General features: G+C 50.2%; 1 protein-coding gene across 1 annotated transcript in view; it reads right to left on the bottom strand.

The window, feature by feature from the left end:
- Positions 1–23,795, bottom strand: part of LOC142873452 (anoctamin-2-like) — a 93,185-nt gene that overhangs the window by 1,796 nt on the left and 67,594 nt on the right. The window contains exons 4-6 of the mRNA XM_076007859.1: positions 4,377–4,528; positions 2,609–2,663; positions 131–358 (exon numbers count right to left, since the gene is read on the bottom strand). Of these exons, the coding sequence (XP_075863974.1) occupies positions 131–358; positions 2,609–2,663; positions 4,377–4,528 (435 nt within the window). The remainder of the gene's footprint in view (positions 1–130; positions 359–2,608; positions 2,664–4,376; positions 4,529–23,795) is intronic.

Genomic DNA, 23,795 nt, shown 5'->3' with positions numbered 1-23,795 from the left:
AGATGGTGAAAAAGAGCAGCGGCAGAATTGCCAGGACAAAGTGGACGGTTCAGGGAAAGGAGAGGGAAGACCAGAGACCTGGGGGAGGGTTGGGAGCAGTGACAGCAGCCGGGAACCAGCCCCAGCCCACCGAGAAACGGAGCGTCCGCTGCTCCTGGAGGCTGAGCCAGTTTCCCAGCCTCCTGGGTGGGGGACGCTCATTCGTTTCCTTCTTTGCTGCCACCACGGAGCTGTTGACAGGGCGGCTCTGCCCCCCCCACCGCCTTGTCAGCCCTCGGCCATGCCGGGAAGGGGAAGGGTCCTTACCCATCGTGTTGTTGGCCCGGGAGCAGGCTGTGCGCTTCAGGATCTCGTGCACCTGAAAGGGGGAGACGGCAGAGCTGAGAGGGCTTGGGCAGGCGCCGGGCGGGGGTCAGCAGCGTTTGAGAGAGGGGATGCCAAGCACGCGCCACGCCAAGCACACGGAGCGCATGTCAACCCCGCTCAGACTGGAGGGCTTTGAGGAAACAAAGGACCTGACCCCCTCACACACATCCCGCCCCCTCGCCCCACCCTACAGAAATGAACAACGGCTCCGAACTGCCGTGGCTGCAGGAGGTAGGATGCAGGCGGCCAGCCTGGGCGGCCATCTTGAGGGCCAGGAGGAAGCGCCAGGTCTGGCCGGCAGGGGCGGAGTGCCTGCCTCCCTCCCATGTCGGGGATGTCAGGGAGGACGGGGTTCTCCCTGGCGGGGCCTGGGGCACGTGAGGGGGTGTGCCTCCTCCACCAGCTGCAGCACGTGCTGACCAGGACAGCAGGGGTGGCGGGGGTGACAGCACAGGCTGTGGGGTCAGACCTGGGGGCCTTGAGCAAGCTCCAGGCCTGCCACTGCCCTGCGACAGACCCGGTGCACACAGCTGCATGGAGGGGCCAATAAGACAGTGCACGGGACAGTGCTTTGTCAACAGGAAAAGGGCTACTGATACGCTGGTCATCGGTGTTGTTATTCCTCTGGTGTTTTCCTTTTCCCGAGTCCTCTTCATGCCTCCCTAACCAGAGCATGCCACACGCTTCCTCCGAGACTGTCTCAGAGCACCGCATGCAGGGCCGCCTGCCCGTGGCTTCTCATGCCTCAGGTCCCTGGGCTGCGGGGCTGGCAGGGGACCCTGTCTCTCTCATGGGGGAGAGGGGGCTCCCCGTGGAAAAATCAGGGACCTGAGTGGGTCAGTGTGAACCCACTGGCTAGCTGGTGACCTCCTAGTGGGGCCCAAGCCTGTGCCAGGCTATGCAGACACGCCCAGCAACAAAGTCTGCTTCGGGACCAACAGCTGTGCTGCGCAGACGCCAACAAAGTGGGCACAGGCATCTGCAGGTGTGGGTGAGGTCTTCCGACAAAAGTCCAGAGCAGAGTAGACCCCAGGACAAAACTCAAGGCTCTTTTTCCCCGCTTCTCACAGTGTGGGGTGGACTGAGGAAATGGAAGGAGGGGAAGGAAGAAGCTTCCAGAAGGAGAGATGAATGCTAGAAGATGTTACTCCTTGACTATTTATACTCCCCTATTCCAACCACAGACCTAGAGAGAGTGGTAAATAAATAACTTCCAGCAGAATGGGGCCCAAGAGTGTTTAATTCTGCTCATAATACAGTGCAGTAATTCGACAGCAATAATAATTAGGAACAGCATTTATATGGCATTGTATTATTTTACAAGCACTTTGCAATTATCGGGTAATCTCTAAAACACCCTATAACTCCCCCACAGTTGTGGGACCCAAGCCACAGTGAGATTTAATTAGCTTGTAATAGCAGCAACCAAGAAAATGAGAAGTTTACGCCTTTTTCCATAGGGGGAAAAATCATATGCCCGTTTTAAACCTTCCTAAAGCAGGCTAAGGGACCTGAGACGTGTTCTTGCCCCTCCTGCAAGCAAGAGTTAAGGCCATGTTTTCAGGTGCTCTGCAGCTCAGGCTGGGGCCACAGGGACACAGGCCATAGAGAGATTTTTATTAGAATCCATCACCCCACACAATTCAACACTTGGCATAAAAGGCAAAACAACCGTAGAAGAAGGGCTATGGTCGTGAATGCTGGCCTTCTATTGAACGGGCCGCTGATTTTATTCTTGGACAAACTGGCTAACTCCAGCATACGCTGTGAGACAAATTCACATGACCCCTTGTCATCGGGGTTGAAAGAAAGAAAAACGCCTAGAAACACATGGTCCTGCAATCAGAAGGACAGGTTCTCATCCTTGTTCTGACACCAACAATCTATGTGATTGTTTTTCAATGTGTTGCTCCTCAGAACTTCAGTTTCCTCACCTGTAAACCAAAGGCTCACCTAACTAGTTTAAAGTCCCCACCAGCTCCGACATTCCCTGTTTTTGTGGTTCTAAAGACTTCAGTGGAGAGCCCATACAGAGAAGACGCTGCTCTGGTGTTGTAAGCAGGGCAGTTGTTTGCTATTTCTTTTGCTACTGGGATGGGGACACTCTTGGGTACTCCTCTCAGTTGCTAGGCAACTCCAAGCACATAGTGATGTAAGGTTGCAGGCAGGGTACGAGAAGGCCCCGCCATCTAGGTACCCAGCCTCCCTCCCAGCCCCTGTCTTAATGCAGCACGTTACTCACAATGCGGCTTCGGGTGGCATTGTCAAAGAAGGTGTCCTTGTCCTGGATGTTGTACCTGCAGACACCAAGAAAGCAGACAGTAAACTCACGGCAGTACCCCAGCCCTGAGACCACTGCCGCCCAGGCCGCGGCCCGCCTTCAGAGAGCAGCATGGCAAGGTGTGAGGGGCGGGCGCTCACTAACAGCGCTTGCGCTCTTTGTGACCCGGTCATGCTGAAAACTCTTCACAGAAACTTATCCCTAAGATAAAATTCAACAGAAGAAAAAAGTGACATAAACGTAAGTGTTCACTACAAAGTTATTTATGCTAAAAATTATGGACATGAGGTCCAATTTCAAAATTGATAGACTAGACTATCATGTAGACATTAAAAAATCACAATTATGAAAATTTTGTATAAGGCAAAGATTACCATGAAAGAAAACTAGTATAAGTTTTCAAATCAAAAATATATCATAGACAAAGACAGTAAAAAATACAAAAAAAAAAAAAAAAAAGAGGATAGTTTCAGGGTCTTGGGATTATAATTCTTTTTGTTTTCCAAAATTTTATTTAATGTTATCACTGTCTTCTCATCCATCAGATACCAAGCTTCTAATTGCACCAGGATGCACAGATGGAGACACACTCCAGCTCCCCGGGAGTCCTAGTTCCCGAGCGGGGGGTGTCCAGGTAACTGATGCAGAGTGGAACGTGGCCACGGGCAGACCACTGCCGTGAAAGCTCAGGGCGTGAGAGCATGCTTCTGGCAGGGAAGCACAGAATGCTCTGCGGAAGGAAGGTGTCGCAGAGCTGGTGCTGAAGGACAGCACGGTGCAATGAGTGGGGACACCTGGGAGGTGGCCGTGCAGACGCCAGCGGGCCATGATCGAAGGCCCAGGCAGGGGCGCAAGGAAGCAGCACGGGCTGCAGAGGAGCAGCAGCCACAGGCCAACTTGCCAGGCCCTGCTCAGCCACACAGGGCTGCGCGGCCTTGGACAGACCTGGACCTGGCTTCCCTCTGCCTCACGAAGGGGAGGGTGGGGACCAGTGATGGGAGGGGTGCGTGCGTGCGCCATTACTCTCTAACCTGGCAAGCACGGGCCGAGGTGCTCTCCAGTGAACGGCAGAAACGCTGCCCCGCGACATCCACTCCTGGAAAGGGGTGCTCCTCCTGTCTCCTCTGCTTTCCTACTCCTCCAATCTCTCCAGCTCAGCTGTCTCCTAGCAGTCGTCACGGTTACTGCCTTTCTCATTAGCTCCTAGAGTGGGACTAAGCTCGGCTGCTGCATCTGCCACTTCCTGGTGTGGCCGCCCTTCCTGGGCTGGGGCTGGGGCAGGTCTCCTCACAGTCAGTGGCTGCGTGAGTAGGCAGCTGGGGTGCAGATACCCACACCTCGCCGCCATCTCTCTGGCTTGTCACACCCTGCTGAGGCCCTACCAGACAGGGAAATGGGCAGATTTGCCCACAGAAGACAAACAGGTGTCTGACCACTTTCTCACAGAGTCCCAAAGTTTATAGTTGGCTCCTCCTGGTCACGGAAAATGGCCTAATGGCAGGTTCCCCCACTGGACAAATACCCAGGGCTACAGGGGGTCATCTCACTTGGGCGGGGTTCGCAGAGCAGGGCCAGGGCCTGCTTCACCACAACAGCACACTTCCCCTCCCTCCCAGCATCCGGCACTCATCGCGTGAGCCCAGGGCTGGGGCACAGAACGGAAGAGACGGTGCTCAACTTTCCTTCCCATCCCCTTTCACAGCCCTGACCCAGCAGCGTCCATACTCACAGGTACATCTTCTCCCTAGAGAAAGGGTACGAGAGGTTCTTCATCCTGTTGTTGCTATGCTCTGGAACTCTGGGCTGCAGAGGCGAGCTCAGCTTCTGCAGAACCGCGTTGAACTTCTTCGCAATGCTGCCTCCCGCTTTGATCTCGTACATCTAGGACAGGGAAAGCCACAGGTCCGACAAGGGGGCCACATGCAGCCCTCAGAGAGGAATGGCTTCACGGCAGCGCTGCACAGGGCATGCAGCCCTGGAGGAGAGGGGAGGAGACTTGGAGAAACAAGGCGGCCCATCCCTCGCCCCCAGTGCTGTCACAAGGACGTGGGCTCTGAAGCCCCTCTCGATTATTTGTGTGCATGGAGGCGACCAGTGTAGAGAAACAAGTGTGGAATTTGAACTTTCGATATGACTTGGTTACATAGTCTTAAGAGAAGCTGCAGGCCTACTATGTGACAGCCACCACACTAGGTGCTTGGCACAAATCCGCTAGGTAGGTGATATTATTCCCTTATTGTGATGAGGAAATTAAGGCTCAGATAAGTGAGATGAACCAACAAAGGCCACACAGGTATTAACTGATGACAGAGCTTAGATTTAACGCATGTCAACCTAACCCAAAGTCTATACTCCACCACTATAGCATGCTTCTATGTGATCACCTGGTATCACTTTCTTTGTGTGTGTCTCTTAGGAAATATCTGTGTTTAAATGAGTTTGCTTTCAAAGCACTAAACACTCAATGAGTACCTGCCCTGAGTAAGGCATAGATTTACTACCAACATAATTGTTAATATTTATAGTATGTATAACTTTTAACAAAGCACAGCGTGTTTTTGCATGCATTATAGTTTTTTGTCTTTCTAATTTACAAACATTGTCATTGAGACATGGAGTTTGAACTTCTCATGGCAAAGTTGTCATAAATTGATGATGTCCACAAATTTTTATTCAAATTATTTTAAGAAGTAGCATCTCTCTTCCGACCCCCCTTGAATCTGGGTGGGTTCAGTGGCCACTTGGCCAATAGAATACAGTGGAAGTGACATTCTGCCAGCTCCATCCTTTAGGAAGATGGGCAGCTTCAGCCTTGGTCTGCCTTGGTCCCTTGAAGCCCCGAGCCACGCTGTGCAAAGCCTGCGCAGGAGTCCTGGGAGTACTCAGGGAAAGACACCTGGCTGCCCCCAGCCTGCCAGCTGCCTGGCCACACAGCAGGCATGCACCTGAAGCCTCTGGGACCCTCCTGTCCAGCCCACCCCCAAGCTAAACACCAAGTGTCCCCAGTCGTGGAGCAGAATTGTCATCCATTCCAGTTCTGCTTAAGTTCCTGACCAAAAAATCATGAGATATAATACAATGACTTGTTTCAAGCTAGTAAGTTTGGGCTAATTTGTCATGCTGTATTAGATAAGCAGAACAAGAGCCAATGTCCAGGTCTCTGACTTGAAAGTCTCTTCTGCTCTATCATGATAGCCTCGCGTTGCTTAAATCCAGGGGAGCAGTCACACAGGTATGATTATGTGTCTTAATACTTGACACTCCGGCTGGTCCAAAGGTAGTGAGTTATCCCACTTGATTGTTCACAGTCAGTTACAGATTGAACCCCTTGCTCTACTACTTTCTCCCCTTCTCACTACTGCACTTGACTAGTCTTTAAAGAAAACTCAAATACTTGCAATACTCATTAAGATGGAGTGAGAAATTCCACAAAAGATACACAAAGTGCTGTGAGGGTTCAAAGAAAGAGGCAGCACTTCCAATAGAGAAATCAGACAAATGTTTCATGTAGGGAGTAGCATTTCAGTTGGATTTGACAGAAGGGCAATCTTTTTTGTTATCATTTTGTTCTTTAATAAAGTAAGGATAAGTAGGGGCAGAGGAGACTCCCCCCAATCTAACAACTGAAATATAGCCACAGTTTATTTATTCCTCTAGTAGGTACTTTTCTTGGGCATTTTAATTTCAATTACAAAATTAACACAATTCAGGTAAACAACCAAAACCATAAAAGCATATTTGTCAGATGTTAAAAGTTTCCTGTCACTTCTAAGCCAATCTCACCCTCCTCTCCAAAGAAAACCTCTTTTAATAGTTTGGCGTATATTTTATCCCAACTCTTTATACATTTAGAATTGGATCCCTTTCTAAACAACGGTGCTCATACTTTACATGTTGCTCTACAATTTTCTTTTTTCATTTAATAATATATCATAGATATTTTCCCAGGTGAGTTCATATAGAGCTACCTTAATGGATGCATAGTCTTACACAGTAGATGTGAATGCTAATTTGTTTAGCCATCTCCCCAGTGATGGGCGTTTATTTCATTTTCTGTGGATGCTTTATTTTGTTTTGATCACATTTCTATTAACATCACCTTATAAGTAATTTTGATGAATAAGGCAGAGATATGGGCAAAGAAATTCCAGGCAAACAAAAAAGCAGAAAAGTTCAAGCAGGGTTCAAGGAGGGTTAAACAGGCCGGTGTGTTAGGAGCAAGGGGTTCTAATGGGGAATGGTGACAGGGTGGCAGAGGGGCAAACAGAGACCAGTGCTTGGAGACCCTGCTGCACAAAGCAATGGGAGTCAGCAAAGGGTGTGAACAATGACAAGACCAGAGCTGCGAAATCGAGAAGGTATTGAGTGAGGCTGTGTAAGAATAGCAAGTCTACTTTCTGAAACAAGGGGATTGTTACTTTCTAGTGGCATACACCAGTTGTGAAGCGTCTCCTACGTGCTAGCTCTCGATGTATGTTAGTGGTAACCTTAAAGATATGCTGCAAAGCCAAAAGAGTTAAGTTTTTCAGCCAAGATCACACAGTGTAGACAAGCTAATAATTGATGGGATGTTTTAACCCACGGTAAAGCCTGTCTTTTTGACTGCTTTACTCTACTGCCTCATCTGCTAAAATAGGAGTTATTGTGGGAGAAAACAGTATGCAGCTTCCGACACTATCTCTTTTGTCATGAAGGCCTTGACCATTCTGCCATTCAGTCTGTCATTGCAAGGCAAAGAGCTCACCCCTCAGGCAACTTTGGATCTGGAGGGACGGGGACAGAAAGGAGACACCCTCACACTGTCACAGCACACCCCTTATGGGCCATTCGGGGCATGTTCTGAGCAGAACGTGCCATGCCCTAAGACTGCAGTGTTGATTCTACCCAAAGCCATGTATCTTTAAACGGTGTGTGCAGGAAAATTAAAGTTTCAGAGCAGGAGGGAAGCTGATGGGCTCCACCTTCCAGATGCCTTTGAAAGCAGATTTGGACTGACCAAGGCTATTCCTTCTCTGTCTACTCCTCTCCACGTCCACCTCTGGTATCCCTAGCCTAAGAAACCTTCATTAGGTTACAACAACAACTGGTCTATAACTGGTCTCCTCACATCCCCTCTCGCTAAGGGTTACCAGATTTAACAAACAAACATACAGAAGGTCAAGTTAAATATGAATTTTAGATAAACAGTGAGTCATTTTTAGTATAAGTAGATCCCATGCAATATTTGGGGCCTACTTATATTAAAAAACCATGCAATTAAAACAATTGTTAGCATAAGTAAGTTCCATCCTGTATCCAAAAAAGTATTCATTGTTTATCTGAAATTCCAATGTAACTGGCATCCTGCACTCTGTCTGGCAGCCTTACCCCGGCCCACCGCCTGTTCCGTGTCCGCTGGAGCCAGAGTGAGTCTTCTGAAGCAGAAATCTGGTCATGTTTCCTCCCTGTTCAAAAGCCTTCAACGGTCACCCATTGCTCTTAGGATAAAGACCAAAATTCTCAATGCAGCCCACGGGGCCCCACAGAAGTCCCCACATTCACCTTGTCCACGGTCCCCGGCTCAGTGCACGCATCGGCTGGCCCCGTTTTCAGTTATTCTAACTCGCTGAGCCTCTGCACTCCTGCCCCTCCCTCGGGCCTCACCACCTCTGCTCACACTGAGTTCTCACTCTACTGTCGCCTCCTGGGAAAACCCTTTCTTGCTTCCAAACAAGGTCAAGTCCCACCTTTGCAGTATTTCAGGGGTCCAAACTCCTCCCCTTCATAGCGCTTATCACAGTTGTAATTTTACATTTCCCTGAGTGATTTTTGATGGATGTCCAGCTATCCACCAAACCATAACCTCCATGAGGGCAGGGACTGTCCAAAATGTTCCCTGTCTTTGAATGGCTGGGTGATAAATCTCTGGAGAGCCAGCATTGGCGACAGCAGTTGCTGCCACTGGAGGAGCCCAGGCTGGGTTTGTAGAAATAAAACAGTCTGGGGAATGAAGCCAGAAGCCTAAGGCCTCTGGCTGGCTAAGCGGCTTCCCTGCCTGTCCCCACCGAGTGCAAAGGCACTCAGGGGCCCAGCTGCGGCAGAGGCTAGGAATGCCTGCGGCTGGCTGGTGGGGTCACAGCCCCGTGGCTGTCTCAGTCTAGCTGAGAGCCTCCTGGCAGTGCCGCAGCCTCATCATGGCCATGGCTATGGTAGGGCTCACTTAGAAAAGTGGGCTACGGGAGTGGGCCCCGTGCTACGTTTTCAGCATGGCCAGGACTGGAACTGGGATACAGGTTGACCATTTCTTGTCAGCAGATGCTCCAGCTCCAAGTCTCTGGAAGTAATGTCGTCGCACCTGCCTTCAGGACAGTGGCAAGGGTGTGGGAGGCCACAGCCCCGCCAGAGAACTCACGGTAACATCTACTCCACAGCCCCGAACAAGACCCTGCACAAATGTTCCCAGGCTGAGCCACCACTGCAGACTTGCACGGGACAGAGGTTTCCCAGACTGCACGGCCTCTCTGCGGCACGGAGCAGGCACATATAAAACATGTGTGGCTATCCCCACAGTACTGTACCACGCACACTGGGCTTGAGGGCAAGGGACCTGCTTCCTACGCCCACGCCTTTCCACGTGTCACCTGTTCCTGGGACTTCCTCCCTCCTTTGTCGCCTGCATAACTCCTGCCTCTCCTCACTACAAGGCTCAACTTCCTGTCATGCGTCCTTAGTACCCTGTGAATGAAAACCAGCATCACAGAACGTGTCAGGGCTCGCTTGTCTGGGTTTACATATCTGTCTCTAGTTCTTGGTTTGCTTGTCTGGCTCCCCAACAGACTGTGGACTTCTGGACAGCAGAGACCCACCCTGTGTGCCTGGCATGCAGTAGGGACAGGACAGCGTCTGCTGGGGGAATGACCTGAGTCCTGGTCCTTGTGACACTCACTAGATGTGCGGCTTTGGACAAGCCGCTCTCTCCCTCTCAGTTTCTTCATGTCTGAGAAGCCAGGGAACCTCAACTTCCTGCCACAATGGAGTAACTGAGAGCGATTTACCCTCCCGCCTGAAACGCCCAGAAGACATATGTGACACTGGACACAGGGCAGCAAAGGGCAGCGAGCCCTGAGGGAGGAGACAGGCGAGGCGAGCCCTGTGCTGCTCCAGCTCGCTGCCCTGAGAGAGGAAGGGAGACAGGTGGGGGCCAGAAAACTCCCTGAGTCGAGGAGATGGAGCTGTAAGTCTGGGGAGACCGAGGCAGCTAGCGTCCACAGGACAGACTGCCTGAGAGGGGAGAGCTGCATGGAGAGCCCAGGGGTCTGCAGAAGGCCCCCTTGGCAGCACGGTTGTGGGGAAGCTGCCCAAGGCTGGAGGAAGGGCTGGGAATAGCACCTGCGTCCACCAGGAAAATCCCCTATGCACGGAGTGCTGGGTAGAGTTCTCAGATCGACTCGGTAGTGGCGGATAATTAGCCGTAGACTGGGCCCCGCTCCAGACCCACTTAACAAATCATAAAAGCAAGACCTGAACCAAGTGGCTTTTAAAGTATTGCCCAAGTCTAACATTCTATGGCTTTAAACATTTGAGGAAAAAGAAACATTCCTCCATGGCACAAGCATTTCTAGGCACCTCCTGGATGCAGGTCCTGAGCGTGGTGGGCCTGCGGCAAGTGCTGGAGAGGAGCAGGACGACAAGGGCTCCTTCCACGTGCAGATGCTTTGCGGTGCAGCCCGCGCTGCCTACGGATTCACTGGGCAGGGCCGCGAGAACTCTGCAAGGCGTGCCTGCCTGGTGGGCTTAGCATCTCTATTTTACAGATGAGAAACTAAGGCTCAGAGGGGCAGGGACTGGCCAGAGTCGGTGGTAAAATCGTGCCTGGAACCAGGTTTCCCAGCTGCCCCATCCAGGGCTGTTTCTGCCAACCTAACGTCCCTGGCGGCCCAGGCTCTGCTCGTGCCTTCAGCGGGGCCCAAGAAAGGCACCTGACCGTCTTTATTATTATTAATACAACCAGCAGTGGCATCGTTATTACTGTTATTCTTGGACATCAGAGAACTTGAACATCCTCAGAAACGGCGAGACACATGTTCGCCAGCTGTTCCCCATTATGCCCTCCCCGGGTACATGATACGCCTTTCATGTGCTTAAAATCATAAATAATTTTTAAAGTATGTTGCTCTTATTTTTTATTCCAGGGCTCAAACGTGGTTCTCATAAAAGCTCGCTCTGGCCTCGCTGACACAGTATAAGGGGGTTACTGAGATTCCTTCTTTTCTTCCTTCTTTCTTCCTCCTTGTCTCCCTCACCCTCTCCCCTCCAGAGGGGCACAGCAGTGTGGTCTGAGGGCTGATGCGTTTCCTTTCTGCATTAAAACCGTGTGCTTTCCCAGGCCACAGGGAACAGGCTGCATGTCTTGGACAGTGTACAAGCCACTGTCTCCATTTTACAGATAAAGAAACCGAGGCAGGGAAAGTTTTGCTAACATGCCCAACATCACACAAACATTAGGAGATCCAATGACCCCAAAAGTCAAGGAAAAGGTGTAATAGTATAAAACAGAAACAGTATGACTCGATGATCTGTGAGTCGCTCTATCTGCAGAGGCCGAGAGCCTCTCCCAGCCACGGGCAGGAAGAACACAGACCAGGCACAAAGAGCGTGCCCCAGCTGACCACGTGTTGACAGAAATTAATCAGATCATCTGCCTCATTTCAATATTTGCGCTTTCCTCTGCTCCTCCTGCGGTCTCAGGATCATGGAGGTTCGACAGTCACTGTGCGCAGCATCGCCCTCATCTCGAGAGGCAAGGCAGGGCTGAAGACGGCCATCTCTCCTTTCCACTCGGCCTTCACGGGAGGCCCAGACACCCAGAGAAGTCGAGCAGTGTGGCAGGGACGCGCAAGACACTGGCTGGACAAGGATGGAAGTCTCCGGAGCTGAAGAAGCGAGGAGCAAGAGAGGCCAAAGATGCTGAGGGATCCGTGCCCTGTCCCCAGCTGTGCTGAGCGGCACATGCACGTGCTGAGCCTGGACCCAGGGGCTCCACGCTGCTGCCCATAGCACATTTACCCACCAAAATGCAAACAACGGCAAGAGCTGCTAAGATGAGCTGCACCCTGGAGCCCAGAGGGAGACGCCTGGGTGCACACCAGGAAAAGGGCTGGCCGTCCCTTTGTCCCCACCTGCGCCTGCAGGCAGGTTCCCCTCAGCAGCAAAGCTGAATGTGGATGGTGATGTACTTACAAAATGCACGTTCTCTATTGTCTAACTCTGTATTTGTTTATGGCTTTTAATTCTGTCGTCACTATGTCCTCTACACGTGAAAGATGCTTGCTGACTTTTAGGACTGGTGATTACATCCACAGTTTTAAAATCACATGGCCCACGAGGCTGTGGGGGGCCTCCTGCCTCAGCTGTCTGCCCGTTCTCCGTGCTGCACCCACACCGGCTCCCCCAGGCCGGTCTTCCTACCTCGGTGCCTGAGGACATGTCCTCCCATCTTCCCGGAAGGTTCTCACCTGCCCCCCCACCTGGCAAACCCCTACCCAGCACTCCAGCCTCAGCTCAATGGCGCCTCCCCTCCCCTGCCCCCAGCTAAATGAGGCTCCTCTGGTTGGGTCTCTCCTCATACACACACCCCCGCTTTCCTTCCGCGGGTGCCTCCCAACTCGTACCTAGCCACGTGACGTCTGAAGCCTCCCCTCACCAAAGCTACGTGGGGCCCAGGGCCAGTGGCAGTGACCACCGTATCACCACGCTCAGCAGAGTCTCTGGTGCATAATGACGTTCAGTGAATATTCACTGGATGGAGGAATGGATGGATGGAGGGAGGGTGGGAGGGAGGGAGGGAGGGATGCAGGGATGAATGGAGGGAAGGAAGGAGGGAGGGAGGGGTGGATGGATGGAGGGATGGATGGATGGATGGATGCAGGGATGGATGGATGGATGGATGGATGGAGGGATGGATGGATGGACGGATGGAAAATGTAGCCTTCCAAAGGGCTCGGACCTCTTATACACAACCTAGCCATATCCAGGTACAACTGGACGCTTATGTTATTTGGTCACGGGAAGTGGCTACTGGGGACTCAGATCAGGGCAGCCACTAATGGCGCATGCACCACAACACTGCCCTACCCTTGCAGACATCCCTCGGGGACCACGCGGCCCTCCCTGTGGCCCTGGAGGCAGCCTCTGAGCCTGCCTCACACCCTGCTCCAGCAAGCCCCACCACGGGTGGATCTGGCCTGTGTGGCTCAAGCCCTCGCTCGTCACCAGCATCTATTCGTGCGTGCTCTGTACCGAGCACTGTTCCGGGTGCTGCTGACGTAGCAGAGCAAAATCTCTGCCCCCCTGAAGCTTCCAGTGTAGCAAGGACACAGGCTCCAAACAAAGAAACAACCTGGTGCCAGGCAGTGCTAAGTTTGGGGAAGGAAAGACAGATGCAGGGGTGGAGAGTGGGGCGGGGGAGCTCACTTCACACCGGATGGTCCGGGAGGCCTGACCGAGGGTGGAGCGAGGGAGTGAGTTCTCGGGGTCTCTGGAGAGGGTCTCCGGGCAGAGGGAACGGCGAGCACAAAGGCGCTGGGAGAGAAGCAGGCCGGCGCGTGCTGGGGCAGCTGGGAGCCCGCGCGGCTGTAGCAGAGTGGGCAGGGGCGCAGGAAATGAACTTCTGCACTGGACAGCAGGCATTGCATTCCTGGTCCCTGGCCGAGCAGTAGCCCTTTCACACCCAGGGCAGGACTCCCATAACCCCCTCAGCCTCAACCCTGCCCACCCCTGGAACAGATCTAGCCACCGGCCCCACTGTGGCTCTGCACCCAGTTCCCAGTCTCCCAGTCTCGGGGCTCTTCTCGGTGGCGTGCTGGTGCACATTTCACCACCCCCTGAGGGCGGGGATGGCGTAGGGGTGGGGGCTGCTGATCTGTAAAGTTTGCTGGCTTCCTGGTATAAATGCTCCCACCATAGCCAATTCCAAGCTACCAGTGGTGCACTGACCAGCTTGCCAAATTCCCGAAGACCTAGCGACCAGCTCTCAGGAGCCGTCATGAGCCAGCGCATCACGAAGGAGCTCTCGCTGGGTGAGAGTCCTGCCCGCAGGCTCGACTGCCGGGATCTGGCTGCCCCTGACAGCTTCTCCGCCTCTCCCCACGCCGCCCCCTCTCCCACAGCTACAGGGGCAGCCGGCCCCACTGGGCTGCTGCTCTCAGGTCACCTACTGGGGGAGTGACTGCACGTCCCAGTTGCTTAGGACAGTCCTGGTTTGCTACTCTTGTCCTGGCCTAATTACCACTAACGGCTCTTCCACTCTCACAAGTGCCCCACTCAGGTTCCTCACCGGAGCCACAGCACGTAGGTACCTCCACTTTGTTTTCTAATGTATTATGATGAGAAACATTACAGAAAACAAAAGGAATAAAAAGGCAAAGCATTCTACACTCTTTCCAGCTTATTTCAATAGCAATCCATGCAGTCAAAGAGCATGCACCAAAAAGCCCATAAAGATATCAAATATTATACAAACCCTACCCTCTCCGCTGCGCCTCTATTAAAAACAAATGTTTGAGAACAGGCAGTGACAACAAGAGGAAGTCCCCACCTACAGCCAGTCAACCCTATGTAAACAGCAACAGTTCTAGCTCATTTAAAAGTTATGGACGATAATAATAAAAATAATCTGTCCAGAAAGTCATCGTGAAGGCTGAGTAAACAGGGCCCCTTCCCCCGTGACCAAGGGTCTACGAGTTCTCCATCCTCAACACAACTCACGGAGTTTCTCCTGCCTTTTACTTTCTGGATTTACCGAACTATCGAAATAGTTCCAAAGAGTAAAAATCGCCACCTGACGAAGGAAGAGCTAGACGGGGTGAGGAGGGAATTTTGCATGTACTATTCGCAGCTGAGGGGCTCTGCCAAGGATCACGAGCAAAGGGAGACCCAGGGGCTGGAGAACAAGAATTACTGGGCATCAATGGGCCAATCCACCTAGTATTTAGTGAGTATTTAACTGATATTTAAGGAACATCATGCTAGTATTTTCAGGGAATACGTAAGAAACATGAACTACAGTTCCTGCTTTCAGGTGACTTACGGTACATCTAGAGACACAAGAGGAAGGCACCGCAGGTAAGATAAGGACTAGCTGTAGGTTGACTCAGGGTCCCTGCAGGGTGGGATCCTTTCAGGCTAAAGAAATAAAGGAGGGTCCACGAGGGAAGTGCGATTTGGGCTGGGATTCAAAGGATGGGTAGAATTTGTTTATTCAGGGAAGAGTGGGGAGATCATTCCAGGACCAGGGACAAACATTTAAAGCCAATGGCAAGGCTCCAGCCCGCAGAAGGAGGAGTACAGGGTTCTACATGAGGGGGCTCCACGCAGGCCCCGCAGAGAGGCGCGGTTTGGAGAAGAGCAGTGCAGCCCAGAGGGGACTCAGACAAAACCCAGCGCGCCGCGGGCTCAGGGGTGCAGCCAAGCCCCAGATGCGGGGCAGACACCGTGGGCTGAGGGCACTGCCCATTCACAGCACAGGTGAAGAGGTAGCAGGTGTGGTACATTTTTACTCCTAGATATCTGCACACAATCAGAGTGTGAATGACCCCAAACGGTATCTGTCCTCAGGCCCCTCAGCTAACATCAAGAACAGGAGGAAAAAATAACAAATCCACAAATTCCCATTTGGTTTACCAGGACCACAGCCTTTCAGAGCTATGACAGAGAATTTAGGGTCCACCCTCTTCCTTCACAGGTGAGAGAGCTGTCACACCCAGGAATGTCAAGTAACTCACTGAGCTAGTCCAGAACAATGGGAAAATGAAAACTCAAACCTGTTGCCTCCCGGAGCCCATGATGACTCAATCTGGTATATTCTGTACAAAGTCAGTTTCCCAGGATACTCAGAGATGTTCAGTGAAAAAAGGGGTGTACAAAACTGAACCATTCTTTTTAAATGCAAAGCTCCTCAGAACTTTTAATTGGTCAGATAAATTGTAACAATTAGTGTCTCTTCAGTGGGTTCGGCCATGGAAACTTTTTTTCTTTTCTTTAATAAAACCAAAGACTGTCATTCTACAGGATACACTCTGAGAAGTGCCCTCCACGCCATTCCCTGCCTCAGTTCCACTTTCGGGTTTTTGAGAACAGAGAGCGGGTGGGAGCCTGGCTGTGCGGTCAGGCTGGCGTGGGGTCCCTGGATTGGCACCTTCAAGACGTGTGACCTTGGACAGGTTGATTAAACCTCTCTTAGCTTCAGTTTCCTCATCTATAAAATGAGGCTAAAGCTCGTACCTCCCTCATATGGTTGTTGTGAGGATAAAAAGAAAATAATCGGCGTAAGACTCTTAGCAAACTGCTTAGCACATAGGAAGCATTAACTATATTAAAGCTCAATTAATTTAATCATCTCTTTATCAACTTATACCTCTGGCTACAAGTCTTTTGATTTTAAGATATTTCGTTCTGATTGGCATTGTCCAGAGTGGTTTTATGAACCTTTTCTTTCAAAGTCTAATGTAAGAATTATAAAATGTGGACAAGCTTTAAAGCACGCTAATAGCCTTCTTTGCAGATCCCTCTTACCAAGGCAAAAGAAGCTTTTACTTAATCAAACCAGTGCTTTTCTTTGGAATTGGAAGTATAAATGGGAAGATAATTGTTGAATTGAATAAGCAGATCTTCTTGACATTAGCTACACTGGATTTCCTTCACCATTCAAGCCAAGGGGAACCTCTCCCAGACCCTCCTATGTCACCAAAGCAGGAATGGATGTGAAGAAGTAGTCGTGGACATGCCAAGGTCAGGCAGGGAGATCCATGCCCAGACACTCCTCCGTGCAACCTCAAAGCTCAATGGCTGGGCCAGGCGCGGTGGATCATGCCTGTAATTCTAGCACTCTGGGAGGCGGAGGCAGGAGGATCGTTTGAGCTCAGGAGTTCAAGACCAGCCTTCGCCGAGAGCGAGACCTCATCTCTACTAAAAATAGAAAACTTAGCTGGGTGTTATGGTGCGCACCTGTCGTACCAGCTGCTTGGGAGGCTGAGGCAGGAGAAACCCTCGAGCCCAGGTGTTTGAGGTTGCTGTGAGCTACGAAGAGGCTACTGCACTCTAGCCTGAGCAACAGGATGAGATCCTGTCTCAAAAAAACAAAGAACAAAAGCCTCAGTGGTAATGAATGAACAAAGCTACTCCAAGCCATCTTAGAAGCTGCAAAGTGGATTCTCACAATGCAGAGCAAGCCAACCAGCCTACCAGAGACCCAGGTCTTGAATCATCTGTTCACAGCTTCCTGCCTGGAGGAAGAGTGGTAGTTTTCTAAGGCTGCATGACAAATTATCACAAAGAAAGTGGCTTGAAACAACAGAAATTTATTGCCTCACAGTTGTGAAGGCCACAAGTCTGAAATCGAGGTGCCAGTGGGGACACACTGCCTCGGAAAGCTCTGGGGAAATCCTGCCTTGCCTACTCCAGCTTCCCACGGCCCCAGGCACTCCTCGGCTTGGGGCTGTATAACTCCAGTCTCTGCCTCCTCCTCCTCCTCTGTGTCTCTATGTCTCAAATCTTTTCCTGACTCTCTCTTATAAGGACACTTGTCATTGGATTTAGGGTCTATCCTAAATCCAGGATAATCTCATCTTGAGATTGTTAACTAATTACATCTGCAAAGACCTTTTTTCCAAATAAACTCATAGTCACAGGTCTCAGGGATAGGACGTGGACACATCTTTTTTAATGCAACTACTCATACCATTACAAAGAGGATTACTGACTTCAAAAACACAAGCCTTGTGATGGTTCGCTTTATGTGTCAATGTGACTGGGCCATGGGGAGTACCAAGATATTTGGTCAAACATTATTCTGGGTGGATCTGTGAGAGTGTTTGAGGATGAGATTAACATTTGAATCAGTAAACTGAGTAAAGCGGATTGCCCTCCCTAATGTGGGTGGGCCTCATCTAATCAGTCGAAGGCCTGAATAGAACAAAAAGGCTGTCCCTCCCCTGATCAAGAGGGAACTCCCTCGGCCTGACTGCTTGAGCTACTGGGACTTCGGTCTTTTCCTGCCTTCAGACTAGAACGGAAACATCAGTTCTGCTTCGTTCTAGAGGCTGCTGGCTTTCAGACTAGAACTTACACTGTTGGCGCGCCTGGTTTTCAGGACTTTGAAGTTGGACTGGAACTACACTATCAGTTCCCATGGGTCTCCAGCTCAAGGACTGCAGATCTTGGGACGTCTTAGCCCCATAAATGCATAAACCAATTCCTTATAGTCTCTCTCTTTCTGTTTCTCTCTACCACCTCTCTCCCTCTCTCCTCTCTCCCCACCCACTCCTGTGTGTGTGCATGTGTGTGCATGTGTGTGCATATGTGTGCCTGTGTGTGCATGTGTGTCCGTGTGTGTACATCTGTGTGCTTGTGTGTGCATGTGTATTCATGTGCGTGCATGTGTGTGTGTGCATGTATGTGTGCATGTGTGTGTGTCCTGGCCAAGCAGACTCCCTGAGGCAGGGTGGGTACCATGAGCCGGGATAGTTTTTCCTGTGAAGTTTGTGCAAAAGCCATGGCTACCAACTCAGAATCTCTAGAGGGGCAGTAACAGGTATCTGAGAACAATTTCAAATCATTTACAAAGTTTAATGAAATAAGTATTTTTCTCTCAAAGAGTCATTCAAGGTAATTAAAATGTCAAGTTTATTTGCTTTTTAACTGGAATTATTAATATATTCAGCTCAGTGTGGAAACAATCATTTTTTTCACACTGACCAGAAAATTCTTACTGGCAGTTATATATGTTTCTGTTAATGAAAAAAAGAAGATAAATTATTCTTTAATATATGCAGTTTAGTAGTCATAAATATTTCAAAACATGGGTTTCATGGGAAAGGAGTAAGGTAATAATTGCATTTCTGCTCTGTCCATCATCCTTGAATCAAGTTAGCTCATCAGAAATTTGAAGACATGACTTTGTAGTAAACCCTCCCTAAACCACAGTTTAACATTACATACCTAGTTTCTATCCAGAGCCTGTTTAAGCAAAAACATTCTAATGCCTTATGTGAGCTCATTACTGAAAACATAATCCCTTACATTGTTCATGTTCTTTACAGAACAATTATGCTTAGCAACAGGAAAGAGCGCCTCCTCTGACAAAATAGATGCCGATTTCTATAGATAATGTGAACCACAGATCTTTCTGCCTTGGCTACCAGGAAGCTCAAAATGAAATTTTGTCTCACTTACATGGATCACTTTTATTTTGAATTTCTACTATCATTATTTCCTCTGTACTTTCCTACTCCCCCCCCATTAATGTGATTCTTTTTTTATTTGTCTTTTTTTAAAATGATCCATTTCTATCCATTCTTTCGGGTGTAGCCCATCTCAAGTCCCATTTTGGGAAACAGACTAAGATATGAATCAAATAACCCCATGGGTTCATGGGGGCAGAGCCAACAGCAGGACTCTAGCTCTCCACTTGTGACACCTGCCGTCGCGCCCTTGAATCGGGTGCCTTCAAGCTGTCCGTCCTGCACAGACGGGCCCGAGCAGTCTTCCTGCTGGCTTTCCCGGTGGCTGCACCGCAGACCCCGCACAGAGACATCCTGTTAAAGGACGCCCCAAGGACCCATGCTCAAGGAAACAGAAATCCCCCAGCACACAATCCAAAGGCCATCTGTTCCTTCCTCTCCACAGACCCCGAGTCTGGACTTCTGGCTGCCTTAGCAGAGTTATGGGACGGGGCCCATTTCCCCCAGCGCTGCAGACGCTGGCTGCGAAGGGACAGGAAAGGGAAGAGCAGGAAGGGACAGCCCCAGTGTGGCGCCGACTGCTGCCCTACATGCATGGCTGTGAACAGCAGCAGCAACAGCAGTAGCAGTGGTTGTAGTGTATCGCATGGGCCTCTTTGCAAGGCATCCTACATACCTCATCGCCACTCCTTACAAGAGCCCCCGGCAACATGTCTTGCTCCTGCTTTGGAGATATGTGGAGCTCTGAGCCTGCTTTCCTAAAAAGGTATGACTTGATGGAAGTTAACAGTGTCGACTTGCATGCAAAGGACTCATAAGCTGAAGTCCTTACAGACTCCTAAAGACAGCAAACGAGACCCCTGCAGTATCAGTCATTCTATTAAATATAGCTACAAAAGCTCTGAAAATTTGGACAAGAATGACTTTTACCCATCCTAAGCATGTCACTTCTTGCCAATCTAAAGGGCTTTGGATGGATTGACATGATTTCATTGACAAGAAAGTCCTCCCTATAGCCTCAGATAGCAACTCCTCAACCACTCCCAGCTTGGTCACGGGAAGTAAGTGGCTGCAAGGGGTGTGGAAAAGGCTGTTCATTCACACATACCAAAGAGTAAATGAGAAACAAACACTGATGTCAACCCCAGTCTAGAAGAGCCACCTTGGTAACGAGCCGACGTGAGAAAGCACCTGCCCCCAAACACCCAAGTCAACCCTCTCGGGCTGCTGGGGCCAAAGGCCAGGCCTCCCCACCCTCTCCTGTGCACGGATGTTGAGTGTCCCTCACAAAATGCTGGCTCTTCTGTTGTTGTTTCTGGAAAACAAATGCTTCCTTCCAAGATTCCTCTTCCCAGTTAATATCTGTGCTCAGGACTCCTAGTCCCCGGACGCATTACGATGGATTTGTCCAGGTTTGAGATCTCGATTTCGTGATTTCCTCCCCATCTTCCTGGTCTCCCCGGACCCTGCTGAGTTATGATCCAAGCCTCCACTGGCCTGAAGGACACTTAACTGATCCCACGCCATGTGTCCTTCTTCCTCCACGCTCTCCCGCCACAGGATGTGGCTCTCTGCAAATGTGGTTTTTTTCGTATTTTAGTCACTTCCCAAATCCATTTAAAAAGAGAGAAATGCCACCAAGCCTGACACTAGCCCTCCACAGACTGCCTGCATTGTCCTTCGCTCTGCACACTGCTCTCTCACCCGCAGCCCTGCCCCCAGGATCAGAGTGGCAGACTAATTTTTACAAACACATGCATCCTACACAGCATGCCAAATTATACCCGCCTCGCCTGCGTGCAACACCTGGGAGAGGTCAGCCACGAGCCACTGCATTCTCTGAATATAGGGAGGACACAGGGCTGAAGCCACAGAAAGATGCCAGGACAGTCCACCTGAGTGGAGTCTGGGAACCAGAAACTTCGGGAAGAAAGTTCTTCCTGTTGTATTTGCAGACTTGTAGGATCAGTCACATGGCTTTGTCTCCCCCGACTTCCTAATCCCCGATGCTGACACACACAATCCACGCTGCGCTAACCAGTCAGCACCCAGCCACTGCTATGGTGTCTGGGGATGTGCACTGCTCTGGTCCTGGCCGGGACTGCCAGCTCCCTGAGGGCGTGGGCTGTCTGTGCACCCTCCGTGTCTCTCCCGAGTCCTTCCTGCAGTGGAGCTCCATCCGTGCGGGCTGCCGATTTAGCCAGGAAGTTGATTGGGGGACCAAGAATTGAGACCACACGTAAAAATATTTAAATTCTTAACCACAACACTGGTTAGGAATTGGATTCTTACAACAGCCCTCTATCAAAAATGGGCAGGTATCATTATGCCCATATCATAGATGAGGAAACTGAGGCTCTGAAAGATGGAGTGACATCCCAAATCACACAGCAAGTGCAGAACCAAGGCTACAAGGCTGTGCTGCTGAGGATTCGTCCAGTAGTTCTACTGCCCTGTGCGGCCCACGTGGAAAGGGAGGAAACCAGAGCCGGCTGCTTTAGGGCATGCCCTCGCCCTGGTGGGCGCACCTGCTAACGCGAGTGCAGGTGTACCTCAGCTACAGATGGTGAGTTCCAAAGAGCTAATGGCCAGGGACACTGCACCTCTGAGGGCACATATGTCATTATGCAAAATTATGCTGTAAATTTATGAGTCTGTGAAAAAAGCAGAGACCAGAGGGAGCAGAGGCAGAGGATGAGTCTGGGAATGAGGAGGGGAAGGTGGCAGAGAAATGAGAGATGGAGGCGTGGCAGGGTGTGCAAAGGACAGACAGGGAAGCTCGCACAAGGCACCGGGAGAGAGAAGAGAAGGAAAAGCCTGGGAGAGAAAGGAGAAAGGGAAGCAGAGCACAGAAGATTGGCAGGTGAGGGAGGGTGGAAGGAAGACACACAGGTTTCTCACTAAAAGGACCATCCCTCGGGACTGAAACACCAGCGTGGGCATTAGAGTTTTGCTCACCTCCTTCCCAAGGATCAGCAGCAAAGATTAAAACATAGAAAACAAGATACAAATAGAATGAGGTTACAAGAATGTTGGATACTCAGATAACCCAGAGAGAAAAGAGAAGAAAGTGTTGGAGTGAGAAGGAGCACAGAGGAAAGAGAGGGAAAGGGTTGGCCAGGTCAGGACCCCACCAGTAGAAGCTGAAGCCTCCACCCAAAACTGAGACTTGGGCCCTGTTGCCAGGAGACCTGGAGAACATCAGCAGGGGACGAGGAGGGCCTGCACCTGAGGGTGGCAGTACCAAGCATGTGAGGACTACAGTAGTAGACAGGACACAGCGGCACAACTGAACGGGGAAGATCACAGTGTGGGCCCTGTGAAACCAGGGGCTTCAGGCATGGGCTCCCCCAAAGCCACCTTTCATTGGTAAAGCATCTGTAAGTAATATTTTTTTTTTTTTTTTTTTTTTTTTTTTTTGGAGACAGAGTCTCGCTTTGTTGCCCATGCTAGAGTGAGTGCCGTGGCGTCAGCCTAGCTCACAGCAACCTCAAACTCCTGGGCTCGAGTGATCCTTCTGCCTCAGCCTCCCGGGTAGCTGGGACTACAGGCATGTGCCACCATGCCCGGCTAATTTTTTCTATATATATCAGTTGGCCAATTAATTTCTTTCTATTTATAGTAGAGACGGGGTCTCGCTCTTGCTCAGGCTGGTTTTGAACTCCTGACCTTGAGCAATCCGCCCGCCTCGGCCTCCCAAGAGCTAGGATTACAGGCGTGAGCCACAGCGCCCGGCCTGTAAGTAATATTTATATCTGTGTTTGTTCGTTGTTCAATAAGGCTTTGTCCACCTGCCATAGAGTTACTGTCCATCTTAATATTAATAAATCTGCGAGAACAGAGCCCATAGACTCTATTCTTCTTGAGTGAGGGAGTCATGATGGCACCACTCACATGCTGGTATCTGAGGAGTGATTTTTGATAGGTCTGTTGGTAGTGAAGATGGTGTCAGCACAGCCAGCAACATAAGCCAAAACGGTCTTGCTGACTGTGGCGATGCTACCGCCAGCGGGTGTGGTGATGAGAAGACAGGAGAAGACAGCTGATAACAGTGGTAGCACAGAAGGCAAGGGATACGGGGTAATGGTGGGGAGGGCGGAAATTATGATAAGGTACTTGCAATGATCAAGATTGATCTCTGAAAAGGTAGGTCACTGCTTGCACAACTACACCATGGATGTGTGTGTGCTCATGTATGGGGGAGAGAGAGAGAGAGACACAGGCAGAGACAGAGAGAGAGACAGAGAGAGAGAGATCACCCACAGATAACCCATGTTTAAACTAGAATACTGTCTGCCCCAGGACCCTCCCTACAAGACATCTCAGATGGTCAAAGTCAATAACCACTCCTTTCCCCTAAAATACCTAATAAGGATGGGGAATCTGTGAGCACATGCCTCTTTTTTATTTGGAGCTACTTGCTAGATTTTATTATGCAAAGAGACATGTCACCTAGGAATTCCCTAGGTAGATTTTTAAATTATATAGAGACTATCTTGAATGAAAACTGCCTCAATATCATCTAAACTGTGTGGTTATCAACTCAGATGTGCATCAGAACTTCCCCGGGATCTTTTTTTTTTTCACAACACGGTTGTAGAATCTCATTTCATAGCAACCAATCCAATCAAAATCCCAGAGGTGGGAAACTAGCATGAACATTTTGAAAATACTTCCCAGATTATTTTAACCAACTCACATGATTAAAACCTTCTATTTTACAGAAGAGATCAGTGAACCCCACCATGGCACAATATTTAGTGGTGGAATAGGTATCTTCATAGGAAGTTTGGTCTATTTTCCCCATAAGCAACTGACGCAATCGGCATAGCTTACTGCCAGCTCACATTGTTATATTCATTCTAAAGAAATGCCTGGCAATATTAGGACCTCAAGAAGAGGGAGAAAGGGGGTGTAACAGAAAAATGAAG

Source organism: Microcebus murinus, chromosome 10, assembly GCF_040939455.1.
Source record: "Microcebus murinus isolate Inina chromosome 10, M.murinus_Inina_mat1.0, whole genome shotgun sequence".
Lineage (NCBI taxonomy): Eukaryota > Metazoa > Chordata > Mammalia > Primates > Cheirogaleidae > Microcebus > Microcebus murinus.
This window is presented reverse-complemented; position numbering and strand designations above follow the sequence as displayed.